Source organism: Mustela lutreola, chromosome 4 (assembly GCF_030435805.1).
Source record: "Mustela lutreola isolate mMusLut2 chromosome 4, mMusLut2.pri, whole genome shotgun sequence".
Taxonomy (NCBI): domain Eukaryota; kingdom Metazoa; phylum Chordata; class Mammalia; order Carnivora; family Mustelidae; genus Mustela; species Mustela lutreola.
In genome coordinates this window covers 80518652-80531374 of record NC_081293.1, presented here as the reverse complement: position 1 = coordinate 80531374, position 12723 = coordinate 80518652, and the positions used below count along the sequence as shown (strand labels likewise).

The 12723-nt window shown below is 35.0% G+C and overlaps 1 protein-coding gene across 3 annotated transcripts in view; it reads right to left on the bottom strand.

Annotated features, from left to right (window-relative positions):
• Window positions 1-12723, bottom strand: part of RYR2 (ryanodine receptor 2) — a 751000-nt gene that overhangs the window by 198929 nt on the left and 539348 nt on the right. For all 3 annotated transcript variants that reach the window (XM_059170336.1, XM_059170337.1, XM_059170338.1), the window contains exons 39-41: window positions 12314-12419; window positions 5024-5167; window positions 3056-3329 (exon numbers count right to left, since the gene is read on the bottom strand). In XM_059170336.1, coding sequence (XP_059026319.1) covers window positions 3056-3329; window positions 5024-5167; window positions 12314-12419 — 524 coding nt within the window. The remainder of the gene's footprint in view (window positions 1-3055; window positions 3330-5023; window positions 5168-12313; window positions 12420-12723) is intronic.

The window sequence follows — 12723 nt, the reverse complement described above, 5'->3', positions numbered from 1 at the left end:
TTAAAGACTATCAAATTTGCTTTTGTTGTTTAAACTTTTCTGTTCTCCTTCTTTTGTTCTGTTAGTATATTTATTTTTACTGTGCAATAATGATAACGATTTTGGAATATAACCTTTAGGCTTATTTTAATGATTTCAAACACCTGACAGATCCAAGGGCAATATACAGTATGTGTTCTGAATTTAGATAAATAATAAATAAATAATAAGACACAAACTGAATCTTTCTATACTTTGTTTTTTACCCACAGGATTATTTTTTTTAGATCAAAGAAAACTGTTGTTTTCTATTCCATTAGTTTTTTAAAGAACCATCTGTAGGATTCTTAAACTTTTTTACTGTTTCTTTACATCCTTTTTTATACATGTCAACAGTTACTTTCATTCTCTTTCTTTCATTTTCTCTTTAACTTTTTTTGGTAGAATATGTACATTCTAACTCACTTGTCAACATTCTACATTCGATTTCTACATCCTTATGTTTCAGTATTTTTTTCTCATAGACTTCATAAGGCTTAATTTAAGCTTCCATTGTTCTTCTACTTTCACATTCCCAAACTATGCAAGCTGGTGAATGATTCCCAGATTTATGCATATATGTGCCAATAATACACTAAAACTTCTGCCTCCCATTCTTTGAGTTTTATTATCTTTTCTCTAATGTACAGCCCTTTAGAAGGTTGATGAACTGGAAGTAAACATTCTGAAATATCTTTGTTTTGCCCTCACTTTTAAATATGGGATATAAATCCTCATCCCCGAATTTCCATGAAGCACAAGGTCATGGTATGACATTCTCAATTGAGTAACACCTTCTAAACTGATGGTTATTTTCCATCAGGATTTGTGAATGTGGTATTCCACTGAGTAATGATCTCTAGTTTTGCTGTTGAGAATTCCATATGCTGTTGGGCTTTTTGTTGTTGTTGTTGTTGTTAAGTATTCTGGCTTTTCTTTCAATTTGCCTTTAAAATAATCGAAGTATCACTGGTTTTACTGCAGTTTGACTGCCTATGCAGGGAAGATGTGGAACTACATGTCCTTTGGGATAATCTGTGAGTTCATGTTCTTCATTGATTCTGAAAGTCTCAAGTCAGTAGCTCTTGAAATATTCCCATTCCATAAATCATCTATTCTATCTTTTCCAGAAATCCTGTTTACTATATCCTGGACCACCTTATACTATCCATTCAGTCTCATAACTGCTCTTTTGAATTTCCTTATCTTTATCTCTCAGTGCTGCAGTACTAAGTAATTTTCTCAGATCTATGATCCAACTTATTAAATTTTCTCTTCAACTGTATCTTATCAAATTTAATTAACTCACTGTTTTTAATGTCATTTATTATATTTTTCATTTCTAGAAACTCTACTTGGATGTTTTTCGAGTCTTCATGGACTTTTCTCCACATCTTATTTTTAGAGAATTGGTTTATTCCCTTTGTATTTTTTAACCATTTTATATATAGTAACTTGTGTCTCTTTCTGGCATTGTCTTATCTGAAATTTTTGAAACAGGTGTTCTGACCCCACTATCATTGTGTCTGCAAGACCCCTGCTTATGAAGGATTATTTCCTTATGTGCTTTGCAATTTTGGTTGTAAGCTAACCGTTCATAGTATTTAGTTTTTTCCTGCAAGATTTCACAGTGACTTGAGGTGAGAAAAGTATACCTCCAGGTCCAATTGTTACATTCTCAGTTTAGGAATCCGTAAACTACACATGAGATATAAACATTAATCCCTAAATTCACATGAAGCACACTTATGATTCTGAACTAGCAAAAGAATTGTGTTGTTTTCCCCATTCTTTTTCAAGGCCCCGTTGGATACAGACAACTATTTCCTGCTGGTGAGTGTTTGTCTCTGTATGGATTTTCGTGTGTTTTTATTAACCTTCATGTGTTTTATATATGATTGTACATTACTGAAAAAATAATTTATTTTTTTAAAAGATTTTATTTATTTATTTGACAGAGAGAGACACAGCGAGAGAGGGAACACAAGCAGGGGGAGTGTAAGAGGGAGAAGCAGGCTTTCTGTTGAGCAGAGAGCCTGAGGCAGGGCTGGATCCCAGGACCCTGAAATCATGACCTGAGCAGAGGCAGAGGCTTAAGAACTAAGCCCCCCAAGCAGCCCTGAAAAATTAATTCTAAGCACCTCTAAAATACGTGCTGCATATCATAGCCACCGCAGCCTCGAGTTATAAAATTGGTCACGTTTTGCTGGTGAGCAAATTTTCTATTTAACTTTAAAACATAATATCTAGAAAAGCAATAATCTCACTTAATAATCATATACAGATATACCTCACAAATACAGCAGATTGGGCTCCAACTCATGGCAATAAAGCAAATCAAATGAAATGTTTTTGTTTTCCAGTACATACAAAAGTTATGTTTACAATACACTGTAGTCTATTAAGAGTGTAACAGTGTTATGTTTTAAAAATCCATGTGGGGGTGCCTGGGTGGCTCAGTGGGTTAAGCTTCTGCCTTCGGCTCAGGTCACGATCCCAGGGTCCTAGGATCCAGCCCTGTCTCAGGCTCTCTGCTCAGTGGGGAGTCTGCTTCTCCCTCTATCATTGCCTGCCTTCTCTTTACTTGTGATCTCTGTCAAATAAATAAAATCTTTTTAAAAAATCCATGAACATCCCCTAATTAAAAAATACTTAATAACTAAAAATGCTAACCATCTCCTGAACTTTCAGTGAGTCGTAACCATTGATCACAGGTCATCATAACAATTATGATATAATAAAAAGTTAGAAATACTGTGAGAATTGCCAACCTGTGACACATAGAGACATAAAGTGAGCAAATGCCATTAAAAAAAAATGGTGTCAATAGACTTGCTCAATGCAAGGTAGTCACGGAACTTCAATTTGTAAAAACACACTGTCTGTGAAGTGCAGTAAAGCAAGGCACAATAAAACGAGGCATGCCTATAATTGAAATAGTGGGTTTATATTAATATACCTACTGTGCAACTACTGGGATTAACAAGTAAAAAGAAGACATTTGTAAGACAAAAGTTGTAATAGTTAAATAAATTACCCTAATCCACGAATCATAAGCTTCTCTTCTTCTTTGCCCATTCTTACGCTCAGCAGAGAACGGATCTGACCAAGAGACGCCAGCAGGTTGATGGTATCCTCCACGGAGACACCATTTATAGTGTAGGTCTTTGGCAGAGCCCGGACCAGACCCCCAATGCCATCGTACTGTCGATGGAGCAACACAAACATGGCCCTCACCAACTCGGGGTCTTCAATGACAGACTCTTGTGCCCATCGGACCATGGTTTCAGAAATCAACTGTTGAAGAGTGGCTATAAAGTCATTATGGATGTTTTTTAAAAAGGAAAATAATAAGAGAAGACAAATTAGCTGGGCATTTCAACTCTACCTCTCACAGTCCCAAACTAATATCTGTATTTGAACCAGAGTTGAAAAAGCTAGGAATATTCTTGGAGGAAAATAAATTTCACTTAAACAATCTATACATATGTCAATAAAAATGAGTTATGAACACGGAGGAATAAAAATACACAGGCTTTTCCTTAAAAACTATGCTTATTAAGGAATTTTAGCTGTTCAGAATTATACTTTTCAAAATTGCTGTTGGCAATCCATAGGACAATCAATATGATTTGTCCTATTACTTTTACTTTTATTTTCTTTGTTCCATTATTTTCCTCCCAGAAGATGTGACATCATATACCCTTATAAAATCAATCATGGGCATCCAAGGTAATGATCTATTTTTTTCTCTCTTCATTTGAGCCATTTGCAAAAGTGACCTCATATATTTTTACTATAATTTGGATCCTTAATTGTCACTTAAAATGTTTTGATTGTGAAGCTGTATTAAAGTGAAAAATTATTCTATACGTAGAAGATTTCTTGCAATGTGTCATGCAGTATAGTATACATAAAAGCAACAGAACTTTTAAAGCTCCTAAAATAAAGAGCAAAGTTATCAAAGCTAAGTGGGTTGATGTGATCAACACATACATAATAAGGTACTAATTCCTACCATTGATACACTGGCAGATTTTCAAAAGAAGCTGTTTACCTGCTTTAATCTATACATTAAACTAAACAAAAACTACCAATTTTAACTAAATCCAAAATGCAGATAAAATGCCAGTATACTTCCACATGCCTCAAAACCATGCTGACACTTGCAATAGATCAAAATCATAAACTTGATAATAATAAAAAGTGGTTCATAAGAAACCTTGAACTCTCATTTTGAAAAAGACCTGATCCAAATAAATCTGGTTGTGATATTAAAGAATAAATTTAGAGTACACTGTTAAGGATGAAAGGTTTCCATTGTGAGTAAGCACCAAAAACAAAACAAAGCAAAACAAAAAAACTAAAATTTTTCATGAGTTGACTTTTCTTCTTTGAGTAAAAACTGTTCCTCAACCAGTGGGCTGCATCACAGAATGAAGAGGGACTGAGGTGTAGGTAATTAGTAAGATAGATCTCCCCAACCTACTACCTGAACCCCTTCTGATGAGTGTTGCATCTGAGAAGCATTGCCCCAATGTGTTACTCTTCAATTAAACAGTATAAAAACGAACCAGAAATGCCTAATGGTTTAGCAAATATCTCAGAAGCAAAATACTATTAACAGACAACTACCTATTTAAACTTTAAGAAAAGGTTTAACTTGGTATAAGAATATTCGAATGCCTTTAGCATCATATTTAGATAGGAAAGCTAAATTACTCCCTTTGCACTTTGTCTTGACAGTCTCTGATCAAACATCTACATTTGTAGTCCTCTGGAGAGCCCAACCACCCTTATAAATACTGCTACCTCTCAATCTTTTCCTACAAACATATTTTGTTGCTGCTGTCTACCTCTGGCAGCCACAGGCATCTACTTAAGAATCTGATTCTTGGAAGCTTCCAGCTCAGTTTTCTCACTGGCTCATCTAGTATGATGTTAGTTCAAAGGATGAATAAATGTCAGCAGAGTTGCTTTGCCAGTGCCCTTCCATACTGCTTACAGGACTTCTTGGAGTCACTCTCAACTGGTTTTTCAGCTTGTTTCTTCTTCAGGTATGTCACCTTTTCTACCAGGGACAGCAGGCGTCCTCTAATTGTTAAGTCACTGTTTCCATCCAAAGACCCATCTTCATCCAGCTCAATTCCTAGCATGAGAAAAGCAAAGAGAAAGAAAGAATTTTTTTAAAAATACATTTAAGACAAATAATGCTCCAGTTTTGCAACTTTTTCCATTTATAGCTTAAAGCAATGCTGCATGTCCAAAATATTTGACAACATTGAGTTAAGCACTCCTGCTCACTAGCACTTGGGTAAAATCCATTCACTAGCATCTTGTCCTTTCTCTTTTTCTCCTGTTCTGATGGGCCTAGGTCTATTAGTAGCCAAGACAAAATATAAAACTGAGCAGATAGCAAAAAGATGCTCTTAGGAGTCAAGATCAATTCTGCTGTTTGGTCTGACCCTCAGGCTGACCCTGAGGCATCTCTGACTTTAGGTGCTATCTGCCTAGACCTACAGTTTTACCCTGCAGAAAACCTCCTAGAAGTTCAGCCTCCTCATTTGCCTCTGACAATTACAGTGGTATGTTAATAAACTGAAAAAACAGAGAGTAGGCATAATTAGGTATCCTAGTTCAGGAAACACTTTATGTCTGAAGCAATAATCCTACCATTTTAGAGTAGCTCTTTATTTACTGTAGATAATATAACTTTCTGGCACTCATCTAGTGTCTCTCTATTCAAAAGCTGAATTAATATGCAAGGTGATGTTTATATTCTCATCATTAAAATAAGATAGAAATAATGCATTTGGTGCTATACAACACTTAAGAAATGGCTAATTCATTTTCTTTCACTGGAACACTTTGTCCATATCACTGCTTAAAGGGAAAAGAACCACAGATTAAGAACATCAAATAAATTCCATTTTTAAAGTTCTTAGGGTAAAAGGAGGGGAAACCTACCTTAATAGATTTGGGCTACTGACATAAACTTCTTAAAGGATTTCCTTAGACATTTATCATTATTCCAAAAGATACATGCTGCCTCTCCTGGCCAATTCTAAAAAGTGCCCCACAACCGGTTTAAATACAACTATTTGTGATCAATTGTCTTTACACTAAACCAATCTGTCTTCTCTCTGCCAAAGCATTTGGTTACATATCCTCTGCCACAGAGGAGAAACTAAATAAAATTTTGGCTATCTCCTGCTTGTTCTTAAAGCCTTTCTGGTATCTCTACCTGTCATGATTTTCCACAAAGGGTCAGTTAACTATTTTGCAATAATAAATATTCTTACATGAACTCCTAACAGGCATCATGTATATTTATGAACCTATTTACATATATATTAACTTTTGTACCAACTAAACAATATTATGAAAACAGTTCAAAACAAAACAAGAAGTTTGACAAGGAAACAGCAACCATTAAAATGAACAAACAAATTCTAGAGTTAAAAAATACAGTAACTGAACTATTCAGTTGAGAGTTTCAAAAGTAGACTTCAACATGAAGAAGAAAAAATCAACAACCTGAAAAATAGGTCAATGAAAATCATGCACTCTGAAGAAAGTCTGTAAGATTTACGGGATACAATGGAAAGAGTCCCACAATATTCAGATTATGGGAATTCCCAAAAGTGACAAGAAAGAAAAAGGGACAGAAAGTATATTTAAAGTAATAATAGCAGAAAACTTCCCAAACCTGGGGAGAGAAACATACAAGCAGATAGATGAGGCTAAAAGACCCAAAATGTGTTTAACTTGAATATGGCTACACTGAGACACATTAACAAGTAAATTGTCAGAAGGAAAAGGCAAAGAAAGAATTTTAAAAAGGCACAAGAGAAAAGAGAGAAGTTACACAAAAGGGAAATCCCATAAGACCACTGGAAGATTCCTCAACAGAAACTCTTTAAGCCAGAGAGAACTTTACCACATATTTTTTAAAAAATGGAAGAAAGTAACTGTCAACCAAGAATTCTATACCCAGTAAAGCTGGGTCCTTCAGAAAGTCCGTAAGAAAAGGGAAGAGGGAGAGAGACTTTCCCAAACAAACAAAAGCTGAGGAAGCTCATTACTACCAGATCTGCCTTACAACAAATGCTAGAGGAAGTTCTTTGAATGGAAGTTAAACAACACTAATTACCAGTGCAAAAACACAAAAAAGGTAGTGTAAGTCTTACTGGTAATGGTAAACATATAATCAAAGTTAGATTCTGCAATAGGGTAACCATGGTGCACAACTCACAGCTCTAGTTTAATTTTTTTTTTTTTTTAGGAATTAAAATAGGTTCTTAAAACATTATGATATTGTATGTAAACCTTGTGGTAACCACAAGGGAAAATCTTGTAGTAATTATACAAAAGAACCCAATAAAGGAGTAAAAACATACTCATAAGAAATATATTAACACATACATACACAACATACAGCAGGATAGGAAACAAAGAAAAACAGATCTACAAACCCCTCCAAATGAACAAAATAGCAATAGTAAATCCTTACATATCAATATAATTACTTCAAATATAAATGGATAAAATTCTCCAACCAAAAGATATAGAATGATTGAATTAAAAAAAAAAAAAAAAACAGGTCTAACCATATGCTGCCCCCAAGAGATTCACATTAGCTTTAAATACACACAAAGAAAAAAAAAAGAAGAAATAAAAAACACAAAGAGAGAGCAAAGGGATGAAAAACAGCATTTCAAGCAAATGGTAATCAAATGAAACAAAACAACAACAAAACAGGGAAGCTACACTTACATCAGACAAAATAGATTTTAAATTAAACATGGTAAGAAGAGACAATGAGGGTCAGTGCATAATGGTAAATGGGTCAATATATCAAGAACATGTAACATTTATAAATATTTATTCACCCAACAACAGAGGACCTAAACATATAAAGCAAAAACAAACAAATAAAAAAATTAGAAGAGGAAATAAGGAGTAATACAATAATAATTGGGGTCTTTAGTATCCCACTCCTAACAATGAATAGTTCATACAGGAGAGAATTAATAAGGAAAGAGTGGATTTTAACAACACTGTAGACGAAATGGACCTAACATACAAAAACATTCTATCAAGCAACAGCAGAATATTCTTCTCAAGTGCACATGTAACATTTTCCAGGATAGAATATGTGTTAGGCCATAAAACAAGTCTTAGTAAATTCAAGAGGGTTGAAATTATACCAGTAATCTTCTCTGACCACAATGGCATAAAACTAGAAATCAATGAAAAGGGGAAAACTGGAAAATTCATGAACACGGAGAAATTAAACAGCACTCTATTTAACAAACAATGAAGACAAGAGAAAATTTAGGGGGAAATAAAAGAATTTATTAAGACAAACAAAACTGGAAATACAACATATCAGAATTAATGGGTGCAGCTAAAGCACTTCTAAGAGGGAAGTTCATAGCAATAAATGCCTACATGAAAAACCAAGAAAGATCTCAAATAAACGACCTAACTCTATACCTTAAGGAACTAGAAAAAGTAGAACAGAGCCTGAAGATAGCAGAAGAAAGATTACAGCAGAAATTACTGAAATAGAAATCAAAAAACAACAGAAAAGATTAACCACACTAAGTTAGTTCCCTGAAAAAAACAAACAAAAAAACCTGCCAAACATTTAGCTAGTCTAGCCATGGGGAATAAAGGCAGGACTCAAATCAACAACATTATAAATGAAAACGATATCATAGAAATTCAAAGGACTGTAAAAGGTTACTATGAACATTATAAGCAAACAAACTGGACCACCTAGAAAAATGGAAAAGTTCTTAGAAACAAACAATTTGCCAAGGAAGAAATGGATAATCTGAATAGGCCAATTAATTGTAAGAAGAGTGCATCAGTAATCAAATTCTCACAAAGAAGCAAAGCCTTACTGGTGAATTTAACTAAACATTGAAATAAGAATTACCCCAATTCTTCTCAAACTTCTCCAAAAATATCCAAGAGGAGGAAACATGCCCCAAATCATTTTATTAGGACAGCATTTACCTGCTACCAAAAATGCAAAAGGATACTACAAGAAAAGAAAATCACAGGTCACTAACCCCAAGGAACACAGATTTCTCAATAAATACCAGCGAACTGAATTCAACAGCATATTAAAAGGATCATTCACCATGATCAAGTGAGATTTTCTTTTTTAAGATTTTATGTATTTATTGGACAGAGAGATCACAAGTAGGCAGAGAGGCAGGCAGAGAGAGGAGGAAGCAGGCTCCCCGCTGAGCAGAGAGCCCAATGCAGGGCTCGATCCCAGCACCCTGGGATCATGACCTGAGCCGAAGGCAGAGGCTTAACCCACTGAGCCACCCAGGCGCCCCTCACCATGATCAAGTGAGATTTATCACTGAGATGCTAGGAGGGTCCAACATACATGAGCCAATCAATGTGACACCCCACAATAACAGAATGAATGAAAAGAATCATATTATCATCTCAATGGGCACTTTAGAAAAAGCACTCAAGAAATTTTAACATCCATTCATGATAAAAATTCTTAACAAATTAGGTACAGAAGGAATACACCTCAACATACAAAGACCATATATAGTAAGCCCACAGCTAATATCATCCCCAATGGTGAAAGACTGAAAAAGTTTTCCTCAAAGATCAGGAACAAGACAAAGGCATCCCCTTTCTTGGAAGTCCCTGGAAGTCCCAGCTAGAGCAATCAAGCAAGAAGAAGAAATAAAAGCTACCTGAATTGAGAAGGAAGAAGTAAAATGGTCTCTATTTGCAGACAACATGATTTTACACATGGAAAATACTAACGACTCAACCAAAAAACTGTTAAACATAATGAATGAATTCAATAAAGTTGCATACATGAAATTAACATACAACAATATGTAGTGTTTTTATAAACTAAAAATAAAATTTCTGAAAAAGAAATTAAGAAATTGATCTCATTTACAATAGCATTAAGAACAATAAAATACTTAGGAATAAGTTTAACAAGGTAAAAGATCTCTATCCTAAAAATTACATGAGATTGATGAAAAGAAAAGAAGAGGATATGAATAAATGGAAAGGCATCCTCTAGTAATGGCTTTGGAAGAATTAATATTGTAAAATGGTAATACTATCAAAAGCTATCTATAGATTCATTGTAATCCCTATCAAAATTTGAATGGCATTTTCTACAAAAGTAGGAAAAAATCTTCCTAAAATTTATATGAAGTCACAAAATCTCCCTAATGGCTGAAGAAATCCTGAGAAAGAAGAATAAAGCAGGAAGTGTCACACTCCCTGATTACAAGTTAATATAGTAAAGCTATAGTCATCAAAACATACTGGTACTGACATAAAAATGGGTAGATAAATGGAAAAGAACAGAGAGCCCAGAAATAACCCCAAGCATAGATGGCCTACTAATACTTGACATGGGGGCCAAGAATACCCAATGGAGAAAAGACAGTCTTCAATAGGGGCACCTGGGTGGCTCAGTGGGTTAAGCCTCTGCCTTCAGCTCAGGTCATAATCTCAGGGTCCTGGGATGGAGCCCCACATCAGGCTCTCTGCTTGTCAGGGAGCCTGCTTCCCCCTCTCTGTCTGCCTCTCTACCTACTTGTGATCTCCCTCTCTCTCTCTCTGTCAAATAAATAAATAAAATCTTCAAAAAAAAAAAAAAGAAAAGAAAAGATAGGGGTGCCTGGGTGGCTCAGTGGGTTAAAGCCTCTGTCTTCAGCTTGGATGGTGATCCCAGGGTCCTGGGATTGAGCCCGAGTTGGGCCCTCTGCTTGGCAGGGAGCATGCTTCCCTTTCTCTATCTCTCTGCCTGCCTCTCTGCCTACTTGTGATCTCTCTCTGTCAAATAAATAAATAAAACCTTAAAAAAAAAAAAAAAGATAGTCTTCAATAAACAGTGTGGGGTAATGGGATATTTACATTTAAAAGAATGAGACTGGACCCTTATCTTAACCACTCATTAAAAATTAATTAGAAATAGATGGAAAGACTTAGATGTATGACCTGATATCATGAAACTCCTAGAAAAATGTAAAAACAAAGCTCCTTGATATGGGTTTTGGCAATGATTTTTTGAATATGACACCTAAACCACAAGCAACAATAGCAAAAATAAACAAATGGGACTACATCAAACTAAACAGCTTCCATAAAAACCAAAGAAACCACTAACAAAGTGAAAAGACAACCTACAGAATGAGAAAAAAAATGTATGTAGAGTAGTATCTGATAAGGAGTTAATACTCAAAATACATAAAAGACTACTGTAACTCAATAGCAAAAAACAAAGCAGTATAGAGGATCCTCAAAACTTTTTTAAAAAACCGAATTACCATACGATCCAGTAACTCACTTCTGGGAATATATCCAAAGGAAATTAAAACACTAATTTGAAAAAGGTATCTGCATTGCCATGTTCATAGCAGCATTATTTATGATAGCCAAGATATGGAAATAACTTGTGTGGATAAAGATGTTGTGGATATGGAATATTATTTGGCCAAAAAAAACAAGGAAATCTTACCATCTGTGATAACGGAGCAGAACTTGAAGGAACTATGCTAAGACAAATAAGGCAAAGTAAAGAGAAATACTGTGTGATTGCACTCATATTTGGAAAACTAAAAACAAACAAAAGACTCAGAGAAAAACTGACCGTAATTGTTATCAGAGGTGTTATCAGTAGGGAGAAGGGCATTGAAGGAAAGCGGTCAAAAGTTACAAACTTGGGACGACTGGCTGGCTCAGTTGGTTAAGCAGCTGCCTTCGGCTCAGGTCATGATCCCAGCGTCCTGGGATCGAGTCCCACATCGGGCTCCTTGCTCGGCAGGGAGCCTGCTTCTCCCTCTGCCTCTGTCTGCCATTCTGTCTGCCTGTGCTTGCTCTCTCTCCCTCTCTCTGACAAATAAATAAAATCTTTAAAAAAAAAAAAGTTACAAACTTTAAATAAGTTCTAGGGAAGCAACATATCGCATAATGACTGTAGCTAACACTGCTGTATGATATACAGGAAAGTTCTTTGAAGTCCTAAGGGTATTCACCACAAGGGGGGGATAAAATGCCTTTATTTCTTCTTTCCCTTTTCTTGCATCTACATGAGAAGATGGATCTTAGTGAAACCTATTATGGTAGTCATTTCACAATATAAATAAATCAAACAATCACAATATACATCCTAAACTTACACGGTGGTGTATAAGTATATGTCAGTTAATTTTCAATGAATACATAAGTAAATAAATAAATATATAACACATCTAATAAGAGTTGTAAGTCAAGAAGACTTTACCACAATGTGTCATCAAATCTTCATGAAAATCTAAAAGCTGGTCACGGATTTCTTCAGGACATGGACATTCACTTTTGTCATCCTTAAAATTGAGAAGCATATTGATCTGAAAGTTTGGAAAAATGAGAAAGAGGTGAGCAAAAGAACGGTGAATTCAGGAATGACACAGAAAAAAAAATCATAAAAACCAAAGATGTTCAAATCTTTGAGTATTCACAAATTGCTGCCCAACAGATGAAAAACCATTATTACTCAATACAATGAATACCAAAAAAATAAATAATACTATTCAAAGCCTAGTTTACTGCAAACAAGTCCCATAATTTGCTTCCTTTTTCTCAATCCCAGAGAATGTTAGACTCTTATGTACTTAGGGCCCTTAAATCAACTAAAATCTAAATATTATTTAA